We start from the raw sequence: 26,971 nt of genomic DNA on the forward strand, positions 1-26,971 counted from the left end.
CCTCTACACAAAGCTAGGAATTAAAGGCGAATGAAAAAAAAAGTATTTTTTTACGAGGCAATCACCAACAGAAACATAGGAGAGCACAAGGAATAGCATAAGCAGCAACAGCAGCAGTAGCAGACTTTTGTAATTAATTAAAATGAAAGATGAATATAAAGACAAAAATAAAACCAAGATGTGAGGCGTTGCGAGGCGAGACGCGACGCAAAGAAGAAGCTGATAAAAAAAAAAAAAATCAAGCCTAAAGCAGAGGCCTGTTTGCCATGAAGGCTTATGGCCAAGGATTATCTCAAATGTATATTCAAAGTGGATAAAAGTCCCGAAAGGGTTTTTTCTTTATTTTATATTTTTTATTTTAGTTGGGCTCCTTTTTTGTTTTAAATTTATGGAGGTATCGTTTTTGTGGTCACAGAGATTTTATTTTTTCCTATTTATTTATTTGCTTTGGTTTTGTTTTTTTGTACACACAGTGCTTTTATGTATAATAAGGATACACCTATACTGTATAAAGCGATCAAAGAATCCGGATTTGTATTTTGAGGCTTTTGATCACAGACAGAGATATTATATAGAAAAAGGAGTAAAATACTGTTTCGCATTCAAGATTTGGATATAAAAAGAACTTTATTTTTAAAGTCTGAAAATATTTTCGACAAAATTGAAATCTACTTAAAGCGGAGAGTTGAATTTAAAATTTAATACAGGAATTTAAATTTTGAAAACAGAAAAGGGAGATTTTTTTATAGATTGATAGCTTTTAATTTTATATTAAAAAATTTTGACATATTTTCTACCTAACCAAAAATTTTGCTTTAAAACATAGTAAAAAATAAAGGTGCACTCGGGCGTATGTGGAACAAAATAGTCAATTTTTAAATGCTCCACTTAAAATAAAGATAATTTTTAATATTTTTTATTATTTATTCTTTGTTATTGCACAGTAGATGTTAAGGGATTTTTTTTTGTAATTTGTTGTTTGTTATTTTTGTAATAATGAATAAATATTTGGATTGATATCATTTGTTATTATATATATTGCTCAACCTTATTAAAAAAAATCACTGAATGCCGAAACCCGGGATTGAACCGGGGACATTTAGATCTTCAGTCTAACGCTCTCCCAACTGAGCTATTTCGGCAGATGGGGCTCTTTTTCTCCATTGAGGCTGGCATGGTTTTTTGGATCTACTGGATAAGTAAATTAAATTGTTTTTACAAAACAAAAGGGGTCAGTTAAGTTAAGTTGTTGTAAATTTAAATGGAAACGACAACAACATACATGGACAAAAATAGTTTCCTAAGGTTTTTTTTTTAAGGCTGTGTAAAGACATCCAACTGTCTACTGTTGCATCCAACATATTAAGACTTTTTCACGAATTAAATTAGTTTTATTTGAGCGACGTGAAATCCGATCATAACAATATAATTATCAACTTGAGTCGACACCTTATTGATTTCACAATTTTTTTACTTTTAACAAAAAACATTTCGGAATTTTGTCATTCCATGGATGGAATCCACCCAATCCACTTTCCCTCCACTTTTTAATAATTGACAAAAAAAATCCCTCTTTTTGATATTTTGGTTCCTCTTTTTCCTCTTTTTTACATTTGATTAAAAAAATTGAAATTTTTTTTGAAAATCAAGGAAAATTTGACTTATACCACTTTAAACTATATAACTACTCAAATGGTAAAAACAAATATACATTACTGTTGTTTAGCGCTGATTTGATTTTTATAAGGTTATTTTTGATAAATTTTGTGTCGTTTCTTGAAGAAATTATGCACAGGTAATGTTTTTATATTATTTTTATGTTAATACAATTTTAATTTTAAGATTTTGGTGTAAAAGGTTTGTGTTGCGGTTAGGGAAAAGCGCAAATGAGGTATTTCGTGTGACTGTCGTACCTAAATTATTCTATTTTCACATAATTTTGTTGGGGCCTCTTTTTTATCAAAATCCCTTTTTTTTTGGCCTCTTTTTGAAAATCTAGGTAGCCCTGCTTACAAGATGAAAGTGAAATTTGGCTCACTTTTTTAATGCATTTGCTTTTTCTATTGCAAATTTAAATAAAATATTTTTTGCAAAACATGTAAAATGTTTCATACATGTATGTAATTATTTCCATCAAACATAAAATTTGTATTGCAAATAAAAATATTTTGCTTTAAAAAAGTAATTGCAAAAAAAATATTTTCAGCATTAAAAAAAATCAATGTGTATTAAATAATTTTTTTTTAATATTCTTCGAATTTCTTACAATTTTTTAACTTAATTTTGCATTTCCAGTTCAAAGTACTTTTATGTTTGTTAACTTGTAGATTTCAAGAGCTGACTCTATATAAATTAAAAAAAAAAAATTGTTGATGGTGGGGAAGAGGCTGACATTTAGGGCAAAATTTTGTTAAATGAAAACATTTTTTTTTTGTTATTACACTTTTTTGAGAAAAATTAAAAAATGCAGTTTTGAATATTACGCCCGCAAAGTTTAATCAAAATCGTTACAGCCGTTTTGGGAGTAAATTTATTATTTTATTAATTGAAAAACTTGTATGGGAGGTACACTTCTTTTTAAGCGAGATAAAAAAAAACTTTCAGAATTCTATTAAAATAACCTGTACCAAATTTGTTTAGGCTGTAGAAACGTGTACAGATGGACGAACAGAAGGACGAACGGAACTGTGAGACCCACTTTTTCGGACTTCTCCATCACCGTAATTTTGGTTTTGATTAAAACCTCAAAATTTTTTTTCGACACGAAATCAATACTTGCTCTATAACGCAATTAAAAACACAAAATTTTACCAAAAACAATACAGATATATGTATTATATCTAAAACTAAACATTCTCATGACTTTAAACGTGTATAAGAACAGTTTCTGCAAACTCAATCAAAATTGATGAAGTCGTTTCCGAGAAATAGATGGGTTGGTACATTACAAAGAAAAAATATTATTACTCTAAGAACTAAATAAATAACTAAAATGCATTCAAATCGTCTTCTGAGGAACTCTTAAAACTAGTCCAGTGCATTTATAATTTGACCCAGCAGTTTGTACCACCCCCAAATTTTTTTTGCTCATTCGATAGAGCATTGGCTTAATATCATTACCCTGATTTTTCGCACTCGCGAAATTCACCTTTGGGCCGCCATCTTGGATTTTAGTTTTTGTTGAATATCTCGATTTTTATTTATCCTACATAAAAGTTGTGTATACAAGAAACGTAGGCAATTAAATTTCGCGTCTTTTATGCTAAGAACACTTTTTCGATATTCTGAATATTAAAAAAGTTACAAGCCAAAAATTAAAAAAAAAACGAAAAAAATGACAATTTTAAAGTTTTGAGGACTTTTTATCAAAATTATGAAAAAATGTTCCGAAAAAAGATTACTCTCTTTTATTAATACTTTTTTGTTAAAAAATACACCTTTTTTACGAAATGAAGAGACTTAAATATAAAAAAAATTGCAGGTCCTGAATTTTCTCTTGTTACATAAAGCTATAAAATACTCACTAATCATTTAAAATTCAAGATTTGGTAAAAAAAAAATTTAAGAAAAAAGTAAGGATAAAAAAACACAAACAACAAAGAGCATTTTTAACAAAAAAAGTATTAATTACTTTTGTATTTATAGAGATAGAAAAAAAAGTTGTATATCAGAGTTGTAGAGAATTTTAAGGAGAATAATCTTTTCTCGGAACGTTTTTTTTCATAATTTTGACAAAAAGTCCTCAAAACTTTAAAATTGTATTTTTTTCGGTTTTTTTTTTACTTTTTTGGCTTGTAACTTTTTTAATATTTAGAATATCGAAAAAGTGTTCTTAACATAAAAGACGCGAAATTTAATTGCCTACGTTTCTTGTATACACAACTTTTATGTAGGATAAATAGAAATCGAGATATTCAACAAAAACTAAAATCCAAGATGGCGGCCCAAAGGTGAATTTCGCGAGTGCGAAAAATCAGGGTAATGATATTCAACCAATGCTCTATCGAATGAGCAAAAAAAATTTGGGGGTGGTACAAACTGCTGGGTCGTCCATTTATGAGGCGCTCAGCGCCAAAACGGCCTAACCCACAAAATTTCGTTTTGAGAAAAACGAGTTTAAAGAAAATCATATTTTCAGGGTTTCTTTTTTGTTGGCTTGTAAAAGTTATAAAAAAAATATTATTCAATACTTAGTTTGTAATTTTTTTTAGTTAGGAGTGTTGGCTACACTTTTGGGCTAAGGTCTGATATTTTTTTTATTCCGAAACTACATTTGCTATAAATGATTTAGGCAATTTTGTCGCCGAAGCCAAAATGGCGTCCACTAGAGTGACAAAAGTTTTTGGCTCTAATTTTTAACTCTATTTAATGTAATTTAATGGGGATGTATTTTTATATTATAAATTGTTTTATTGCGGTTCGATCTGTGTACTCAGTTTGATTTTTTTGAAAATGTGGGTTAGGCCGTTTTAGTTCTGAGCTCCTCATATGAACATCATAAATGCACTGGACTAAACTTGTTTATTTATGTATTTTGATATTTTTTGTTTACCTAATTTTTTTCACAAAACAAGAATCGACCCTCATGTCCCTTGCTTTTGTATAAGTTCTTTGGCACTAAATTTTTCATCTGCCGAAATAGCTCAGTTGGGAGAGCGTTAGACTGAAGATCTAAATGTCCCCGGTTCAATCCCGGGTTTCGGCATTGGTCGTTATTTTTTTTTTATTTTTATTTTATTTATTAGTTTTTTTTTTCAAATCTCAGTTACTAATTTTATTATGTTTCAGACACAAGAGTGCTCACTGATAATAAGGTTGAAATTAAAAATACTAAATTATTGGTAAATTTTTGGTTAAATCGATTGTTTTGGGTTCAAATTGTTAAAAATGTACTTAATATCTTCTTCTTCTTCCTTGTACTTAATATTCTGCATTTAAAAGCGTAAAAAAAGCCATCAGTTTAAATGATACTTGTTTTTATTTTCTTTTAATAATTTTGTTTCAAAGCCCTTTAATTTTTATATTAATTTAATAATCAAATACAAAATATACTAATATGAATTTAAATGTACATATATTTTATTTGTTTTTTTATGTTGAACTTTATAATTATAAAATAGTTTAGAAAAATGGTTCATCTTTTTTAATAATATTTTATTTACCCTGAATTAAGACCTCGAAATATATAGGACAAAAATAAATAAATATTCTAAAATAAAAAGATGCGTTTTAATTTAAACTGAACTTAAATGAAGCAAAACAAATAAGGTAAAAAATAAAATGAATTTAAATGCCTCATGAAACATTTTGTTGAATGAAAGACAGATTTTCTTCGGAATTACATTTAATACCAATGAAAATAAATGTTTATCTGTTTATTTATATTGTTATTTTATGGTGGATTATTTATTTAAATCATAAAAAAACAATATTAAAATCCTGGTATTCCTGCTAATAGTGTTCTTTTTACATCCGAATCCCTTTAAACTATTTCTACATCTACATACTTTCCTTCCCGATAGTATTTTGTCTAAACATATTCTGTGTTATTCCTGCCATTTATACATTCGCACTATCAGGCCCAGACAATCTTAATAGTTTTCATAGTAAAAGGAAAACTATTCGATCTTATTTATATTATCATCTATCAATTTTAAAACAAAATATTTAAAAAAAAAAATTTACTTTCTTTCTTTTTCTATAAACCAAATTCATAGATTTTTAGCCCATACTTAAAATTGTTATTTTTTTTTTTTTTCTAATTTCAGGATACGAACGCCTCAATGAATACATATCCCATTATGAAACCCTTAGCTATGATCAAGAGCACACAAAAGCTAGTCACAGTAGGGCTAAACGATCAGTGACCAAAGATCATCTTGTTAATTTAAAATTTTCAGCACATGGAAAAAATTTCCATCTTAGATTAAAACGTGATTTAAATACATTTAGTGATAAGTTAGAGGTAAGTTTTTATAATATTTATTTAAACTTTAAAATATTCTTATTTTTTATTTTTCTTTTAAAAAAAAAAAAAAAGATACATAGTTCAACAAATGAGCCCATCGATGTGTCAACATCACACATATATGCGGGCGATGTGATAGGTGAACGTAAGAGTTTTGTATTTGGCTCAATATTGGATGGAATATTTGAGGGTAAAATTATAACGGAACGTGATGCATACTATGTGGAGAATGCAAAGCATTATTTCCCAAATCATACGTACAAAACGGATGGATTTCATTCGATTATCTATAATGAAAAGCATGTGGATGATCCTTATAAGGATGTTAGAGAAGGTAAGTGCAAATATAGGTACATTATATAAATTTATTTTTATTTTTTTATTTGCTTATTCTTGCTTATAAACAAATTTTCTTCGTACATAGCGAGAAAAGAATTTAGCAAAGAATATTTTTCGTGTGATATACAGGGTGATTTCAGTTTTATTTCCTAAATAACTTAAGGGGGAATCAGGTTGAGCAAATTCTAGGAATAAGAAAGAAGAAAAAACCAAACTACGACTACTTAAAGGTGTAGAAGAAAAACTATCAAGAAAAAAGTTGTAGAACTAAACAGGCTTTGTCGACACGGCTTGATGTTGAACTCTTTGTTAGTTCCTCTTTCGAAATAATCAATTTTTCCAATTTTGTAAAAAAAATATCAAGATGATCAAGATTTCTTTAAAATCGGCACAATTTTCATATTTTTCGGCTTCATGAAAAGAAAATCAATAAATTTGTTAAAAACAAAAATGTTCTCGACTATTTTCTTGGATTAGCGCACAATTGTCACATTATGGCATTTTGTGATCGAAAATTACTCTTTCAATGCTGAATAAATTCCTGGACTTTGTTCGTTTTGTTCAAAGAAATTGGCTTCAAAATGTCCGATCGTTGGTATAAGCCGTTTTTAATATATATTAGTCGATATATCATTTGCGCCAAAAATTAAGCATGTACAAACTACTGTTTTTAGGAAAAGTTCCAAATTTGATGACTTTTGTTAGATTATTAATTTTAAGTATAAAATCATTGTCTTTCATAGTAAAAGCGCCTAAAAGTATGTGTTGTCATTTTGTTTTGATAAGAAGAGGATGGGAAGTAGTGTCATTATGGGGTAGAAAATGTGTAAAAAAAGAGTTTGGAGAAGGAGAAAAGAAATTTAAGTTTTCAGGGTCGCGAATTAATTGCCTGGCACTTGAGTTAACTCACTAGATTATGGGATATTTCTACACCGAAATCTAACCGCAAAATATAAATCATGCCTGAGTAGGTACTAAAAATCATAAAAAAGATACAATTTTTCAGAATTGTGGATAGCAGGCGGACTAAACATTCACCACATCAAGGGTTACTGCCTTAAATCTTCTTAACTAAAAAAAAAACATACTTTCAGGCGGATTTTAATCTGAAAATTTAAATTGTGTAAAAAATCTTTGTAGTACATTTTTACTCATTTTGTATTTAAATATCCTAGTTTGTGCCCTTTTTTGAAAATTTCCAGTAAATGCTCATTTGTGAAATAGTGATCCTCTTGTATTCTTTAGCTTACCTATAGATATAATCTATAAAATGTTTCTCTCAACTAGACTACCTGCGAACCTCTACCATCTATACCTACAATAACTGAAATCACCCTGTTTTGCTCGTACATATTCGTAGAACATTTCCAGTTTCAGTATAGTATTTCGGCGAGAGGAACGAGAAAATGTGTGCGCATTTCAGATTTAACAAGGATGCATGAGTAGATTTATTGGAAGAAGGTGGATTATATTTAAATTGACTCTCGAAAATGTGTTCCTTTAAAATTGATAGGATTTTGAGGGCTTTCGTTGAAACTTTAATATCTCTCTGTTAGATTGTATATCTAATATAAGTTAAGCTTATATGCAAACACATATAGAAAAAGAAAAAAGAGGAATAGGTATATGTGTAGTGTATGTAGGTACATTCACATGACATGAAAATCTGTGAGTTGTTTTATATCATTTTTTTTTTTTTTTTTGCTTCAAAAATCTTGTGAAGAGTTATACATCGATAAATCTACCTGAAAGATAAAATATCTTTTTATTATTATTTTTTTTTTTTTAATTGTGTATGTGTGTATTTTTTTTATTGTCTGCAGTGTGAAAAAGGATGATAATTTATTTCATATATAGACACAAAATATATAGAAATAAAGGATATAAAAGGAATTTGTTAAAGTCAATTGTGTGCTTTTATGAGAATGGTTTAAGTCCTTTAATCGTCCATTTAAAGGCATTTTGCAATAAGTCACAAGGAGAGAAAAGCCTGAATACCTAAATCATTTTATACAAATATTTATTCTTTGGAATTTGATGTTCAATCTTATCATTGAAGTTATTTTGATAAGAAAATTCTATCGATTTCAAATTGAAACAATTGGAAACGATAATGTACCTTTGTATTTGTTCATTTGTTAGGAATGACGAAAGATATGTAAAACAACATTTTAGAAAATACCTACTCGTATTTGTTGATTTAAATAAACAGTTTACTATGCAGTGAATAGTCTTACAAAAAAAAAAAAATATGCACTTTGTGATACAAAAACAATAAGATTTTCATCATATGCTGTAAGAGATATTGGTAAACTTTGGATTCCATTTAAAATTGTAAATACAAGAGTATTTGTCTATTCCAAATGTTCAATTGCATTTTGAAGTATCGAGAAGTATTGAAACTTTGTTAAGCTTTTAATAAACAGCCTTTAACTTTACAAAACAAAAATAATAATTTGAGAATTATTATTATCTAAAAATGAAACAGAAAGAAATAATCCATAAATTGCTGAAAAATATATCTGTTGAAAGGGTGTTTAAAAAAAAAAAAAGAAATTGTATTGAAAAATTCAAAGCCCCCTAAAATCCCCAAAAACTAATTTGTTTTTTGAATATCACCTAAACGTAGGTTTTTGGTTTGTATCCATTTCTCGAGGTGGACAAACGATTGTCGTTTGAATTTTGAAAAAAAAAGAAATAATTTTTGGGGATTTTGAGGACTTTGAAATTTTCAGTAGGTACACTGTGGTGTATGCGTAACTTTTGTTGGGAATTGTGAAAAATTTTTTTTTTGAATATCTTCTTTTTTCAAACAAATTTCCTCTAAAATATTTTTGAAGGGTGGACAAACGAAAATTTTGGTTGTATAAACATGGAAAAACGGTGGTGGACAAACGAATTAGAAAAGTTTGGTAAAAAATTTAGAAGTCGCAGTTCTGGCTTCAAGCACGAAGGGGTGTTTTTTTCTATTGAAAAAAAAAAAGAAAATGATGTGAATTCAACAACAACGTCATAACTTGCTCTTTCTTCTGAAAAGTAGGGAGACGAAATTGAAAGGAATTCATCTCCGCCGTATTTCTGAAAAAAAAAATCCCTCAACATTTTTAAATGTAACGATCGTCAATGACCGTTATATTGCGTTCGTTTTTGCAAAAGAGTATGACCTGGGCCCTATTGCACCAATCACTTTGCATTTTGCAACTTTGCACTTTAACTTTGCAAATTCTGTTGCACCAAACTTCAATTTGCAAAGAGGAAATTATTTCTTTGAAAAGTAAAACAAAAATTCCTTCTTTGCAAATTTTGTTGCACCAACCACAAATTTGCAAAGCACAAAGTACTTTTCTAAAAAGTGCAAATTTTTGCCAATTTGCAAAGAATTCTTTAATTTCGTTGCACCAAACAAAAAAACTTTGCAGTTTCCATATCAAATTCTGCAAAAATATGCAAAGTCAAAATTTCATTTGCGGATGGCCATTACTCGTATAAAGTTCGGATATATTAAATGATAATTTAAAATGAATCGCTTTGAACGACTCTTTGAAGATAAATAGTTTAGTAATAGTTACGTGAGTGATGTAAAATTAAGATTAAAATTTTGAAATTAGGAATAATAAACTATTAAGAATATTTAACTATGGTTAATATGTGAAAACAAGTTGAAGTGGCATTGTTAGAATTTGTTGTGTTCTTTTTACAAATTTCTTATTCAAAATAAATTTTCTTCCATCATAAATAATTTCAAAAATTCCATTTTACTTTAATTTTTCCGCTGATTAATAAAAAAAATAAAAATCTTTGAATTGTCTTGAAAACCAAACATCTAATTTCATAGATCAACACAGCAAACTCAGTTTATAAAAGTGAATCGGAAATAGTTTCGAATCGTGACTATTTGAAACTTCAAAAGGAGTTAATTAACAATGTTCAGCTGTCAAATAGTTACAAATTGTAACTTAACAAATGACCATAGTTCGATATTATAAACATAAATAAACTATGGTACTCTAAATAACGCACCTCTGCCCTCTGCTCCATGGCCACATTGTTAATCCAACCACCTTATTCAAAATTATGCGTCATTCAATGAATGATTGCAATTTAAAGTTAAAATAATGATATTGTATTGATATTAAAAATTCTAATATTTTCTTCTTTGAACAAAAAGCAACAAAGCAACAGTCTAAGTAACTATAAAAAAAAAAAAAACAAAACAAATGATTAAGAAAAGTACAATAAAAGTAAAATTTCAAAAGATATCGTTGTTGAAGTAAAAAAAGAAGATTTCAACCTTTTTTAACAACGAAAAGAAGTTGAAACTATTTACTGCTTTACTTCGCAAATTTTCAAATTACGCAAAGTTCCATTTTTAGTTGGTGCATTTTTGCTATGCACATTTTTGCTATAAACTTCAACAATTGCAAAGTGCAAAGTGGGAAACTTTTAATTTTTGGTGAAACACTTTGCACTTTTACTTTGCAGAAAAGTTGTAGTTGGTTGGTGTAATAGAGCCCTGGTAAGACAGGGTGAAAAAATCTTTTAACTTCGGTAAAGCTTCGTTAAGGTAGTTCTGCTCAAAAAAGAGCATAACAAACCCTTTGTTGACATATGAAACATGATAGGAAACTAAGAATTAAGTTGTTAAATAAGTTTTCTCCTACTTAAAATAAGTTCTGTTTTTTTATCAATCAATTTAAATCAAACAAGCTATATTCCAACCCAGGCTTTTGCGGTATCATTATCCAATGAACGAGTATTAATAACTACGCTGGTCGACTTAACAACTTACTACAACCCTATTTCCTCCATTTTCATCTTCTAACTTAATTTAAATGAAATAAAATCATTAGTGTCACATTACGAGAATTCTTCGAACAAATAAACCATCGGACAAGTATAATCACGATAAAAAGTCCGGAGCTATTCTTAGAACGAGCTAATTTAGATTCTAATTTTTTAATAACCTGCTAACCACAGTCACAATCATTATCCACTTGCTGTGAGCAGACAGCAGAGTTAAAGAGAAAATTGCTTCAAAATGAAATCAAAATTTGTCCTTGGATTTAGATTAGCGAGAACAGAAAAACAAAGTAAAAGTATTGTAGCACCTAAGCCACCAAATTTTTCATCGAATTCCAAATCAAAATCAATTATATTTTCCGAAATATTTATGCAAATATGAAACAATTGTGACTGTGACAGTTTCGTATATAGCCAAGAGTATAGAAGTGACCCCAAACCCTCATCTATCAGTTCAGTTGTTAGATGTCCCCAAGCCTACTCAATATACAGTTAGCCGTGCCGCATTCTCGTTTTAAAAGGGATCATTGTGTTGGTGATTCCTGTCAAGTTTATGTGATAGATGCACAATTATAATCGTTGCTCAACCGAACCGATGACAAGCTAGTTTGGTCGATTATATATGCTTTTGTATTCTCTCTCTCGCAGAGTTGCCCCAAGTTAGGTTAGTTTTCTATCTGACTGTCTGTCTGTTCCAGGCGGGAAATTAGAACATTTTTTTTTTTGTTGTTGTTGTATTTTGTCGCGTCGCGTAATGTCGTGTCGGTATATGGAGGAAAGCTTTTGCGATCCAGAGGCTGTTGTTAAAGTGAATTATGCAAAATTGTTTATATGAGGTTAGAAGATGGGGGGAGGGAGAAAGAAGTATACGCAGTCGTCAAGTCTGACCAATGGATAGTACATGAACCACTCACCGAGAGCAGCACACATCATAGTGAGATTGTGCAAAACTGATTTGGATATTAAGCTGGAGGCAAATGAAATGAGTGATGCATGCAAAGTGATTAGCCATGTTGTTGACCTTAGAATTATTATTAAAATTGAATACCGCAATAGTTCAACCCACCAAATACTGGATTGGTGGTGTTGACGACAACGACGACGATGACGATGACAACAACGCCCGCAATCCACTATTATACGAGACATGTTCCGAGTGTGTTTGCAGTAATAATATAATTGAGTGAACATTTTGGGAGCAAATAATTCTCTAGATAATTGGTGTTTGGTGTTTTAGTTTGATTTTTGAAAACACTGTATTTCATTGTTGTCAACACATTCAAAACTAAGTATTTGATATTTTAAAAAAGACAAGCATAAAAAGCAATTTTAAATAGAGCTTAATGGGGGAGCATGAAAGTTATTTAAAATTTATATTAGATAAATTAGAAACGAGTAGTATTGGGTATTGCTGCTATGATTTTTCCCACAATTAGTTTAGGTAAGTCACTAAGCCTTGTTTCTTGTGCTTCGTAAGCTTAACTTTCTACACAATCATTTAAATAATTGTTATCTTGCAGTTCGATGACTGGTGACCTACGATATTTCAAAGACCCTTCGTTTCGGTATTGTATCTCTTGGATCATTGCACAGCTTCTTGAGGCAATTGGTTACCTACGTTGGGTATGACAGTTGACTGCACTGCGAAGAATTCTCAACTCAGGCTTTTATTTTATTTTATTTCATTTTATTTTATTTTATTTTATTTTATTTTGTTTTGTTTTATTTTATTTTAATTTATTTTATTTTATTTTATTTTATTTTATTTTATTTTATTTTATTTTATTTTATTTTATTTTATTTTATTTTATTTTATTTTATTTTATTTTATTTTATTTACCTTCAAAACCGCTCATGAAAATTTTTTCGCTCAGTGAAGTTGTACTTGACTAAAACCACTGATTAACAGTAATAAAGCTTTTTTCTAATGAATTTAGGTGTAAATAAAGTATTTTGGATTTGTAGGTATACACTGAAAAAAAAAAAATAGTGAATTCTGATATTTTTCAATATCAGTAAATATTTAATAGTTAAAATGTCACGGTTATATTTGTTTAATTGATAATAAAATATCAATTCGTCAAAAAAATTTGTTAAAACAGTCAATAGTTTTCAAAAAACTAGGTTCACATAAAAGACGATAAAAGCTAGACGAGCACTAACGGACAGAAATTTTTTTTTTTGTTTTTCCTTTTTGACATTTTCCTCTTTAATATTATAACAAAAATGTTACCGAATAACACCGAATGATATCACAAAAGGTCCATTAAAAAATCAGAAAAATAAAAAAAAACTTCTTCATTAAATTCATTTTACAATTAATTAAAGCTTCAAATGCAATGAATATATTTTTTTTAAATAAAGTACACGCCAGCAGCTGAAACTTCCATAACAAGAATTTTATATAAAACAATAAGAAACAAAAAAAAATTCAAATTATTACCGATCTAATTTTTCACACAAAACAACTGAACCACATTCAAAGTTTAAAATAAATGGCTTTCAACTAATGCTGTAGCTTAGTGCATGCATGGGTATTTAAGAATAGCCAAAAAAAAATCACTTCTCAACTCCACATTTTGCAAAAAGTTAAATGAGCGGGTTTTGGAGGTGAATACCCCTACACTGAGGGAAAAGCCACCATAAAATAACGTAAAATCAATGAAAACCACATTGATTTAACTATTATTCATAATGATTTTGCGTTGAAGATGAACATTTTAAAATCAACGTGGAAAAAATGTTAATTTTTGATGGTTTCGTATCTTAAAGTCACATAAATCAATGTAGTTCATCTTTGAAACAACGACGTTTCAACTTCAAATATTTTTTCCCTCAGTGTATGTGTAGCGATTACCTAGACTAACTATTGCATCATGCAGAGCTCCGCAAAATTTACGTTGACAGTCCTACACGGTTAAATATTCTGTTGTTTTTAATATTAAAAATAACCAGTTTTTAATATTGCGATTTTATTACACAGTTTTTTAATAGTTTTTGTATTAATTTCAAATACAAACAAATGAAATTTTTATTTTTAAATAGAAAACTCACTATTTTATAGAGAATCATATATGAAATTGATGTAGAATATTCCGAAGAATTCGAATATTGTATTCACAATTCAAAAAAAAAAATGTATTTTCACCCTTATAAAGACACTTTTCTGTGACTTTTGTCCTGCCAAATTCGCACCCGTGTGCCGACAGAGGGTTAAGAAAAAAAAAACGTACTTGTATAGGAATTGCTCTATGTCCAATTTTAGGTTTTTAATTTTTAAAAAATATTTAAAAATAGTATGCACCTACTAATGAGGTAAACTTGTATATTTTATTCAAGAGAAAAGAACAAACTTTATAAAAAACATAACTTGAATGGCAAACGAGCAGAAAATTGTCACTAAACCAATTTGAAACTTAAAAATCGTCCCCTGTAAAATTTGCTTTTTGTGACTTAGAACAATTTTGCTTTACGGCGACGATATATAAAACTATTTTGGTTCAAAAAAATGCACTTGGATAACCTTTTTTCTTATAAAAAATACAAAATCCAAATTTGCACTATCAGGCGCTTTGTTTTTTTTTTTTTAAGTAAAATGTATGAATTAATGACGTGCATTTCCCCAGCCCGGACCTATCGCACAATTAAAAATAAAGTATGCAGAAGTTTTGTACAAGTTTTGTACAGTTTTGTACAACAAAAGCCGAGTTTTGTAGTTTTGTAAATGGGGAAACGTTTCCCCAGCCCGGACATTTTTCAAAACTGAAAAAAAAATGAAAAAAAGTATGCAGAAGTTTTGTACAGTTTTGTACAACAAAATTCAAGTTTTGTACAAGCTTACAACACAAGTTATAGCCAAGTGAAAGTACCGGGCTGGGGAAACGTTTCCCCAGCCCGGACATTTCTCAAAATTAAACCAAAGAAAAAAAAAATTCTACAACTATCTACGAGTTTTGTACAGTTTTGTACAACAAAAACCGAGTTTTGTACAAGCTTAGTTTACTAATTAGAGCTAATTTTAGTTTACACTAAGTACACTACGTACCTAGCCAGTTATATCCAAAACTAACAAAATTTAAATGCAAATTCCATTTCAGTTTTGTACAGATAAAATGCCACATCTAATGCAATTGCTGACGTTATTATAAATCGATACAAATTGATTTGTTCTTAAATAATAATAAAAATCTACATTGTGTGTGTCCTTGAAACCTAATTAGAATATTACCAACAGATTTTCCAAAAGTATACTACTGATTCATAACTTATGAACAAATCTCCCAAAGGTATGCAACGAACTATTTCAATAAATCTCCCAAAAAATGCAAGCTTTTCGAAAGCGGAAATAACTTCCAAATGTATGCAAGTTATTTCAAATCATAAAGTCTGTTTGTTTTGCATTTGATGCCTTCTATGAAGTAGTAATTACCATTTTGCGTTTTTTTTTTTTCAAATAAATAACGTACAAAAATAAGGTAAAAATTCAAAAGTGAACATATTGTGAAGGTTTTTTTGACTGGAAAGCATACAAAAAGGATGCAGAAAATTAATTTTTTTGTTTTTAAAATAATTTGTACTTTTTTTTTGACAATAAATAGAAAAAAATATTTTACTTTTGTCGTTTTGCAGTAGGTTCACATTTTGCAAGTCTAAATAAAATTGTATGTTAAAAAACGACAACAAATTCAAAAAATTTATAAATTAAAAAACAACAACTATATCAATACCCAACAATTTTAATAGGCTTGTTCTCACTAAAGCCACAAATGAGGAAATTTCCCAAATTATCACATTTCGAATGTAAAATCGCATAAAAAAAAATTAAATTTGAAATTTGAACTGACACATGAAAAACTCGTATAAAACTTGTAAGAGTGAAAAAGGCGATGTTTTTGCACTCCACCGCTACCGCTTACCGCATCCGGTGTGGCCAAACCTTTAATTAACTACAATGACATAAAAAGTGAAAAAGTGGGAAGTTTACAAAAGTAAAAATTTTGTATTTCTTTCTTTTCTTTGGAATAAAACTACAAAAATTGTTTTTGAAACTTAAAAGCTTTCTGCATCATCGTTTTTAATTTTGGGGTTGGAAAAAGTATCACAAATATTGATTGAAAATTGTCACTTTTTGACTTTTTGCAAAAAGTGCTCGTTTTAAGGTATAACTACAACGGTGACTTTTTGCAAAAAGTGAACATTTTCAAATTCATTTTGTGGCAGTTTTTCCGACTGCAAAATTCAAAATAAAGAAGCAGAAAGCTTATTTTTTTTTTGTTTAAAAAACAATTTCTGTAGTTTTTTTTTTTTTCCAAAAACAAATAGCGCTCGAAAGAAATGAAAAAATGTATACGTTTGTAAAGTTCCCACTTTTTTCACTTTTTAGGCCATTGTATGTACCCTTCGGTGTGGCCAAGCCTTCATACAAGTACTGTTACCGCAACCCGTACCACATCTGAACGTTGAAGTATAAGTTAGGAATTTTTTTCATACTTTTTGGCTTTTGAGCCAAACGTCAGTGTCGAAAAAAAAAAAAACAGAAAAAAAACTTGACATTTCAATTCGGATATAATATGCTTGTGCATGCATGTTGCATGTGTTTATGTATTATAGACATGTTGCGTTTGTTTTCCTCCGATTTGATTTGATTTCTTGGTTTTTTCTTGTACTTCTTTGATATGCAGTTATGATAGAAAGGAAAAAAAAATTAGGGTTAAAATAGGAACTTATGGGGTTGAACTATGGCATACGTTCGTTAACTTTTGACTGCTGCTCTCTCTATTTAATCAGAAGAAAATGATGAAGACATAAAGCGTCAATACGTTTACGTACGTATGCCGTAGTTCGACCCCTGATTTCTATATTCATCTCTTTTCCCTCATCTTTCAAGATTTGACTATAAAGCCTTAACTACAATGGCCTAAAAAGTGAAAAAAGTGGGAACTTTACAAACGTATACATTTTTTCATTTCTTTCGAGCGCTATTTGTTTTTGGAAAAAAAAAAACTACAGAAATTGTTTTTTAAACAAAAAAAAAATAAGCTTTCTGCTTCTTTATTTTGAATTTTGCAGTCGGAAAAACTGCCACAAAATGAATTTGAAAATGTTCACTTTTTGCAAAAAGTCACCGTTGTAGTTATACCTTAAAACGAGCACTTTTTGCAAAAAGTCAAAAAGTGACAATTTTCAATCAATATTTGTGATACTTTTTCCAACCCCAAAATTAAAAACGATGATGCAGAAAGCTTTTAAGTTTCAAAAACAATTTTTGTAGTTTTATTCCAAAGAAAAGAAAAAAATACAAAATTTTTACTTTTGTAAACTTCCCACTTTTTCACTTTTTATGTCATTGTAGTTAATTAAAGGTTTGGCCACACCGGATGCGGTAAGCGGTAGCGGTGGAGTGCAAAAACATCGCCTTTTTCACTCTTACAAGTTTTATACTAGTTTTTCATGTGTTAAATTTATCATGATGAGAAGCTTCTCAGCATCATTATAGTCAGTTCAAATTTCAAATTTAATTTTTTCCTATGCGATTTTACATTCGAAATGTGATAATTTGGGAAAGGAGATGGCACATTTTTGGGCCCAGTGTGTTCACTTACGAAATGGGTATCAAATGAAAGGTGACGGTAAGCACATTACGTGGGTAAAATATTTTCAAATTCGTTAGTGGGGTTTTGGAGATATTTGAGTTTGAAGTTTTGGATTTCAAAATCAAGATTTCAGCTATTTTTGCGATCAATTAATCGTAGAATGCGTAGAAAGGACTTTTTAGATTGGAAATTAGTTAATCTTTCTTTTTCTAGTACATCATTTTTCTCTAGGAGTTATATTTTCAGAGTAACAGAACCGCAAAGTATCTCATTCTCAGTAATTCCGCACTTAACTCTAAGGGTTGTTTAAAATATTTAAAATATCAAAAAAACACACAATTTTTGGTAGTGTAACTCTGAAATTATAACTCCTAGAGAAAAATGATGTACTAGAAAAAGAAAGAATAACTAATTTCCAATCTAAAAAGTCCTCTCTAGTTTTCTGTCCGACCAGTCGTTCTCGAGATATTGAGACAAATGCGTTTTTCAAAATGGCGGTCGCCCCACAAGACCAAACAATACGCAATCTGAGATTTGTACTTGGGATAAACCCCTCTTCAATACTGCATTCAAACTTAGCTCACGTCATAGCTTTTTCCAGATTTTTCCCCATTGACTGAACTATAGTTTCTATTCTTATTATTTAATAGGCATATTTCAGCGCGTTTTTGTGTATTTTGCTTATTATAAGGTTTTTGTATGTTTTATAGAACTATTTTACATATAGAATTAAAGGTAACACATTAAGCTATCGAAAAATTACAAAAAAAAGTGCATGTCACCACTGAATATTTTGATATTTCGATGTGCCAAATGCCTCGCTTAAAAAAATCACCTTTTGAGAAGTAAATACCTAATATGTATTATTTTTTTTAACAAAGAAAAAAACTTTTGAAAACAGATTTATAGACAAGAGAAATACCTTTTATTTGATACCAATATTATTTCTGTACACCCATTATTACGCATTCTACGATTAATTGTTCGAAAAATTAGCTGAAATCTTGATAGTGAAATCCGAAACTTCAAACTCAAATATCTCCAAAACCCCACTAACGAATTTGAAAATATTTTACCCACGTAATGTGCTTACCGTCACCTTTCCAATTGATACCAATTTCGTTAGTGAACACACTGGGCCCAAGCTCCATAGAAAAATGTGCCATCTCCTTTCCTCATTTGTGGCTTTAGTGAGAACAAGCCTATTAAAATTGTTGGGTATTGATATAGTTGTTGTTTTTTAATTTATAAATTTTTTGAATTTGTTGTCGTTTTTAACATACAATTATATTTAGACTTGCAAAATGTGAACCTACTGCAAAACGACAAAAGTAAAATATTTTTTTCTATTTATTGTCAAAAAAAAAAGTACAAATTATTTTAAAAACAAAAAAATTAATTTTCTGCATCCTTTTTGTATGCTTTCCAGTCAAAAAAACCTTCACAATATGTTCACTTTTGAATTTTTACCTTATTTTTGTACGTTATTTATTTGAAAAAAAAAAAAACGCAAAATGGTAATTACTACTTCATAGAAGGCATCAAATGCAAAACAAACAGACTTTATGATTTGAAATAACTTGCATACATTTGGAAGTTATTTCCGCTTTCGAAAAGCTTGCATTTTTTGGGAGATTTATTGAAATAGTTCGTTGCATACCTTTGGGAGATTTGTTCATAAGTTATGAATCAGTAGTATACTTTTGGAAAATCTGTTGGTAATATTCTAATTAGGTTTCAAGGACACACACAATGTAGATTTTTATTATTATTTAAGAACAAATCAATTTGTATCGATTTATAATAACGTCAGCAATTGCATTAGATGTGGCATTTTATCTGTACAAAACTGAAATGGAATTTGCATTTAAATTTTGTTAGTTTTGGATATAACTGGCTAGGTACGTAGTGTACTTAGTGTAAACTAAAATTAGCTCTAATTAGTAAACTAAGCTTGTACAAAACTCGGTTTTTGTTGTACAAAACTGTACAAAACTCGTAGATAGTTGTAGAATTTTTTTTTTTTCTTTGGTTTAATTTTGAGAAATGTCCGGGCTGGGGAAACGTTTCCCCAGCCCGGTACTTTCACTTGGCTATAACTTTCGTTGTAGGCTTGTACAAAACTCGGCTTTTGTTGTACAAAACTGTACAAAACTTGTACAAAACTTCTGCATACTTTATTTTTAATTGTGCGATAGGTCCGGGCTGGGGAAATGCACGTGAATTAATGACAAAATTGATCGGCAATATGATTTCACTTCACATAATTTGTGAAAAAAACAAAAATAAAAAAGATAATAATATCACCATTCAGTCACTTTCAGAAATATTTTGTTTTATTTTAGAGAAGTAAGGAATAAAATACTTAAAATAAGAAAAAATAAAAAAAAACTGAAACTTTAAATTCAGGAAAACATCTTTGATTTCTAACACAAAACTATTTAAATTTCAATAAATTTTGTATTACACTTAAAGATGTAATACAAATTATACATTTAAATAAAATGTTGGTGTTGCCTAAAATGTGACCCAAATTTTCGTAGAATCTACACCAAAATTATTAACCGTATACGTAACATTTCTATCCAATTTATTCGGTCCGGACTAAGTTGGTACATTTGGTTGGTCACTAGAACACATTTACTAATTACAAATAGAAGTAATCATCCTACAAAACGTCCACTATATTTATGCCGTTGGCACTACTATCACCCGATAAGGTTTTTGTATTAAATAGATTTAAAAAAGAATTTTTTGATGAAGGTTTAAAAAAAGGTTTACTGGAATATTTTTCGGATCAATAGAATTCCGAAAAAGTTCGTTAATATTTCTTCTCTTCCACGCACTGTTTATACAGTAGGAAACTATTCCTAAAAGGTTTACCTATTTGCGTAGTAAACAATAAAGTGTAGACTGCCTCTAAATTTAGAAAACCTAAGAAATTGATACCGAAATTGGTTCCGAATTATTGAAAAAAAAAATCACTTTTTTAAATTCACCCAAATGCTGCTGGTTATTTCGACCGAGAACGAGAACAGTAGGTATCAAGAATTTGTTGCTGTTAGACGTAGGACAATTTACTTAAAATAAAAAGAAAAAACATTAAAAAATCTCAGTCTTCCTCAAAAACTTACGCAAATGATATATATTTTTACACAGAAATGTTCGTACTAATTTCCAAAGAAATACCTACCAACTGCTTAAAGCATTTTCAGCATTTCGATAGAATTTCCTCTACGAATTCAAATGGTTGAGGTTTTCATTTTGAAATAATTTTCAAAACCAGAGGCTAATTTTCTATGGTAATTTCAAATCTGATCCTCTTTTTCGTTATGAACTCAAAGAAAAACAAAAAAAAAAAAAAAAGAAGGAAGGAATTTCCAATTCCTGTCAGTGTGTGGGAAAGATTGTGGTTTCTTTGTAGAAGTTGTTGTTGTTGGTCTAATATAGAAGCCAGTACTATGGGATATAGTATATGAAAAAGGGAAAGAGTTGGGTAGGCATAAACTGAGCATTAGGCAAGCACATTATTGTTATAGCCAATCTTTGTAATTACTGCGGTGACCTGACCTCTGTGTGTCGAATTTAGGAAGGTCTCTCTCTATCCTCCTACTTCCTACAATTATTACATATCCATAGATATTTAGATATTATTATATATGTATTTACTGTTGCTGTTTCTGTTAGGTGCTGATGCTGTTATTGTGTATATGTGGCGTTAAGCTAAATATAAATATTATTTAATTTAATTATCCATTTGGCGTAATTGGATTGGGAATATTAGAACACGAAATAATCACATAAAGTAACCATTGCACGTTTCACAGACTGCCACACATGGGGTTGAATGGTAATAATGTCTCGTAAAAACCATATTAAGGAGCCATGTTGTTGTGTGTCTGTGTGGTGGTATAGATTTTGGGTGTTGTTTAGACTTGTGCCTACGATATATCTGAATTGTGGGTGGGTTTTTGTTTTTTTTTGCGTGTTGTGTTCAGATATTATAGGTATGTGGATTCATTCAATTTATTACTCAAGACTACGAGTATTTCTTTGGGTATTAAATGTTATTTTGTTTTGGTTTTCTTTTTTTTTTTTTTTTTTTTTTTGAGACTTCTAGAATTGTAACTTTATTTATTGTTTATTTGTTAAGGGTGTAGGAACCAGGTGTCATATGATCTAGGCGTCTTTTCGTGGTTTCTTTTTTTTTACGTCGAAGTTTAGTTTAATGTTTGATACTATAATTCATATGCTTTTCTTGCGTTTCCTAAAAAACTTTGAGAAAAAAAGAGTAGGTAAGGGTTGGTAATGGGAGTGTTTTGTGATGTTCTATCATATCATAAATGCATTTCGGAAGAAATCGATAAGTAAAGAGACAGGAGATTTTCGTAAGGAAATGTACCGCGAGTTCTGTTGAACCTTTTAACAAAGATCGCTTTTCCAATATGGATTCTTTAAAGTTTCGAAAAAATTTGGTTTTTCAAAAAACGAGATTTAAATTTAGTATCAATCTGTTTTTGTATGTAAAAAGTTAGTTTCTAAATCAAAACTAGTGCTCCTTCTTCGTCAACTTTTAAAGTTAAGAAATGACTTTTTTTGATTTAAAATTAGTTTATTCCAATAACTTCTGCATTAATAACTCAAAACTTGTGATTTTTGAGTTATGAAAGTATTCAAGTATAAACGAGCGATATGACTAATTTTTTTGCAAGAGAGCTACTGAATTTCATCAGTAAGGCGATCGGTTAGATATGATCCTCTATTTTGGAGAAATTGTATGAACTTATTATTTTTGTTATTATTGTTTAGGTATATAATAAAACACTTCTTATCCTCGTACAATAGTTGTATTTATTTACAAACGTTTTCGAAAAGTTAACTTTTCATCTTCAGGTGATAGCAAAAAATATAATTTTAAAAAATTTTTTGATAAGTTTACAAATTAATCAAAAATATTTTTATATAAATTGAAATTTTAATAATTTTGTTAAGTAATTGAAATTTAAAGTTATTTTAATAATGTCTAATAATGATAATTTTATAATAACAAGAAGAAAAGGGAAGTGAATAAATGCGTTTAAAATTTTTTCTCAAAAATGTCCTTAGATGATAATGGTTTTAAGAATTTATGCAAAGAAGATCGTTCAAAAGTTTTGTTTTTATTCATGTTTTTTGTACGATTTATGAACATTTCTTCATAAGCATTTAATAAATTTGGGTTGTTAATTTCTTTTAACAAACGAAAACCTGCTATTTTATGATTTTTATCAATCATATGATCATATTAAAATTTCAATTTATATAAAAATATTTTTGATTAATTTGTAAACTTATCAAAAAATTTTTTAAAATTATATTTTTTGCTATCACCTGAAGATGAAAAGTTAACTTTTCGAAAACGTTTGTAAATAAATACAACTATTGTACGAGGATAAGAAGTGTTTTATTATATACCTAATTATAAAACTCGTACAGAAATTCCAAATATAATTCAATACGAATTAATAGATAATTTATTATTGGATAATCGTCCACATTGGAATAAAAAAGCAAAAAAGAAAATTAAAAAGATGAACTATACAGAGGCCTTAAATAGAACAATTAACTGCTACGTCAACAATGAAAATTTCAATGAAATCAATACCAAAACATTATTGCAAAGATTTCGTAAATTGAAAGAAAGACACACGAATATAAGAGCAAATATTGGATTTTTATTGAAATGTAGAAAAAACAATATCATCCCGAATTTCATCAAAATTAAATCAGCAGTCAATAACTCACGTACTGAAACAGCTATAAGAAAAGCAAAAAGAACCTGGCTCAATTGTGAAATCAACTATGCACACGCTTGTTTAAGCAACATCGACAAAGAGCTATATGAGCAACATAAAATCTTAACGAATTGTGTGCATTATACTACTTTAGAAATGTTAAACAATTTTATTGATACCTTCATGATCTATATCAATCGAAATGAAAAAATCAAAAAAGAAACATTAAACAATAAATACGAAAAACTTTTAAGAACGCAAAAATTTGAAAAAACTGAAGTCCACATCATCGATGATTTCGTAGTAAACAAATCATCCACAATACTCACAAATGATGAAATGAATTTTTTGAATTTTGGACTTAATTTTGCAATTCAAGGAAACAATAATTTAGATCCAATTATCGCAGAAATCGAAACAACCATTTCAAATTTTTGTCCTGACATCCGAAATGCAATCCGTGTTGATGTTGAAAAAACCATTGAAACTTTTATATCATCTCAAAAACAATATGGTACATTAGCAAAACAGCAAAACCGTATTTTAACATCTCTGCGAAAAAAGATTGCTGAAGACAACATCATCATTTTAAAAGCAGATAAAGGTAATAAAGTTGTAGTATTAGATAAATCTGACTATAAAGCGAAGGTTTCCAACATTCTTAATAATGGGAGTTATGTTCTTGTCAACAAACCACAAATAAAACTTAACGGCTGGCAAGCGAAAACAAAATTGACTCTTAAATCGTGCAATAACATCACGACAGAATATCTAAGAAAAAAGTTAATACCTTCAAACTATAGTATTCCAAAACTTTATGCATTACCTAAGATCCACAAAGTGGGAGATTTAAAAATGAGACCAATTTGTAGTGGAGTTGGATCACCAGTACATGACTTGGCGAAATGGTTATGTAAAGAGTTTTCAAAATTTCAACAACCATCTGGATATTATGTTAAAAACTCATTACAATTTATCGAAACTGCAAGAAATGTAAATATTCCAAATGACTTCATTCAAGCTTCAATAGATATAGACAACATGTATAACAGTATTCCAATATCAAAAGCTGAAGAATCAATTGAGAATTGGCTAAGAAATATAAATACGCTAGATGATTTAAGGGTAAGTGAATACATGCGTCTTGTTAATTTATGCTTTTCAAAAAATTATGTCCAATTTGATGATAAAGTCTATCAACAAACTGAAGGTCTGGCTATGGGCAACCCTTTATCTGCTTTTGCAGCAAATTGTTTTATAGCTGAATTCGAAACAAAAGCTAAAGAAAACTACCCTGACTTTCCATTATTATGGGTCAGATATGTTGACGATACCTATATTATCATCCATAAAGACAAACTTGCAAATTTTCTCGATTTTTTAAATAATGTCATGCAAGGAGTAATAAGATTTACTTTTGAAAGTGAAATTGATTTTCAGTTACCATTTTTAGATGTCATGGTTAAAAGAGTCGATAATCAGATAGAGTTTGATATATACCGAAAACCAACAAACACTGACAGATGTATTCCATCCAACTCAAATCATCCAAAACAAACTAAATTTGCAGCTTTGAATTCCTATTGTTACCGTGCTATTAATGTTCCTCTTAGCAAAAACAATTATAATAAAGAGGTTGAAAATATTCAAAGAATAGCAAAAATAAACGGTTATACTAATAGAATAGTCAATAGTTTATTAAAAAAACATCGAGAGAAAAAAGATTTGAAGAATTTAACCTCTTTAGTTCCTATTAAAGAAAATGTATTAGCATATATGGGTGGTACATTCATTGAAGGGTTGACTTACTCTTTAAAAAGAGTACTAAATAATTTTTCAATAAAACTATCACCAAATAGCAATGGTAATAAAGTCAAAAATCTAATTGGGACCATAAAAGACAAAACAGATATTCTTGAAAAATCTGGAATTTATTCAGTGATTTGTCAAGACTGTGATGAAATATATATAGGCCAAACAAGAAGAAAAACTAAAATTAGATGGTCAGAACACTATAAAGCGATACACTCAAAAACATTACACGAATCAACACCAGCAGATCATATGATTGATAAAAATCATAAAATAGCAGGTTTTCGTTTGTTAAAAGAAATTAACAACCCAAATTTATTAAATGCTTATGAAGAAATGTTCATAAATCGTACAAAAAACATGAATAAAAACAAAACTTTTGAACGATCTTCTTTGCATAAATTCTTAAAACCATTATCATCTAAGGACATTTTTGAGAAAAAATTTTAAACGCATTTATTCACTTCCCTTTTCTTCTTGTTATTATAAAATTATCATTATTAGACATTATTAAAATAACTTTAAATTTCAATTACTTAACAAAATTATTAAAATTTCAATTTATATAAAAATATTTTTGATTAATTTGTAAACTTACCAAAAAATTTTTTAAAATTATATTTTTTGCTATCACCTGAAGATGAAAAGTTAACTTTTCGAAAACGTTTGTAAATAAATACAACTATTGTACGAGGATAAGAAGTGTTTTATTATATACCTAATTATAAAACTCGTACAGAAATTCCAAATATAATTCAATACGAATTAATAGATAATTTATTATTGTTTAATATTTTTTTTTATTTTTTGTAATTTTTATATATTGTCATAAACTCAATTCAATCAAATTTTTAAGCTTCACTTGTTATAAGATAATTTAAGTATTAATGAGTTTGCATTTAATCGAAATAAAACTAAACTAAACTAAACTAAAAACTTCTGGGTGGAGCTTGCCAAGAGCATGATGTCTCAGGAATGCGTTCCTTTTCCATTAGAAATAAAAAAAAAAAAAAACAATTTGTTGCAAGTAAAAAGAAAATTGCATTAAAAATATTTTGCATGAAATAATTTTTTTTTTAAATATTCGTCGACTTTCTTACAGTTTAGCTATTTGACCATACATTAGATATTTCAACTATAAAATTGAAATTTATATGAGAAGAATATGTCAAAATTGTTTTTTTTTTTTTCAACGAGGGAATTTTTGATTTGCAATAACATTTTTTCTGATGCAAAATATTTTTAATGTAAATAAATATCGTTTTTTTTTTTCAAAGCAAATTTATTTTAAGCTGAATTTAGTAAAAATGTTAGTTTTATAATTATTGTATGTTAAGTCAAAATTTTAAGTGGAAAATATCAGTGGTCGAAAAAACTTAATAGATTCTCCGTATTCCCGCTTTCAAAATTTGAAATAATTTTTATTCGCGACAGGATTAGTAAAGGATTGAGGCCGGTTGCCAGCTCGATTGGCAATATATCGTCAAGATCTGGGAGACTTATAAGCAGGGATAGGATGTTGTGGAATTTGCCTTTTTTTCTTGCTTAATCCTACGACATTATAGATTAAAAACAAACACGTTTCACGTCCCCCTCGTGCCAAATATATGTATTTTATTTTGCCTTTTTTTGCCTTTTCTTTCGTTATTGCCTTTTTTTGCCTTTTCTCCTGTTATTGCCTTTTT

The 26,971-nt window shown here is 28.9% G+C and overlaps 1 protein-coding gene and 2 non-coding genes across 10 annotated transcripts in view; 2 read left to right on the plus strand and 1 right to left on the minus strand.

Moving 5' to 3' along the window:
* The window catches only part of LOC129913810 (disintegrin and metalloproteinase domain-containing protein 10), a 341,759-nt gene that overhangs the window by 250,799 nt on the left and 63,989 nt on the right, over positions 1-26,971 (plus strand). For all 8 annotated transcript variants that reach the window (XM_055992684.1, XM_055992683.1, XM_055992680.1 and 5 more), the window contains 2 exons: positions 5,769-5,965; positions 6,041-6,302. In XM_055992684.1, coding sequence (XP_055848659.1) covers positions 5,769-5,965; positions 6,041-6,302 — 459 coding nt within the window. The remainder of the gene's footprint in view (positions 1-5,768; positions 5,966-6,040; positions 6,303-26,971) is intronic.
* On the minus strand, positions 1,070-1,142 carry Trnaf-gaa (transfer RNA phenylalanine (anticodon GAA)). Its single transcript has one exon. It is a non-coding gene; the product is annotated as a tRNA-Phe (tRNA).
* Positions 4,633-4,705, plus strand: Trnaf-gaa (transfer RNA phenylalanine (anticodon GAA)). The gene has a single exon. It is a non-coding gene; the product is annotated as a tRNA-Phe (tRNA).

Source organism: Episyrphus balteatus, chromosome 3, assembly GCF_945859705.1.
Source record: "Episyrphus balteatus chromosome 3, idEpiBalt1.1, whole genome shotgun sequence".
Lineage (NCBI taxonomy): Eukaryota > Metazoa > Arthropoda > Insecta > Diptera > Syrphidae > Episyrphus > Episyrphus balteatus.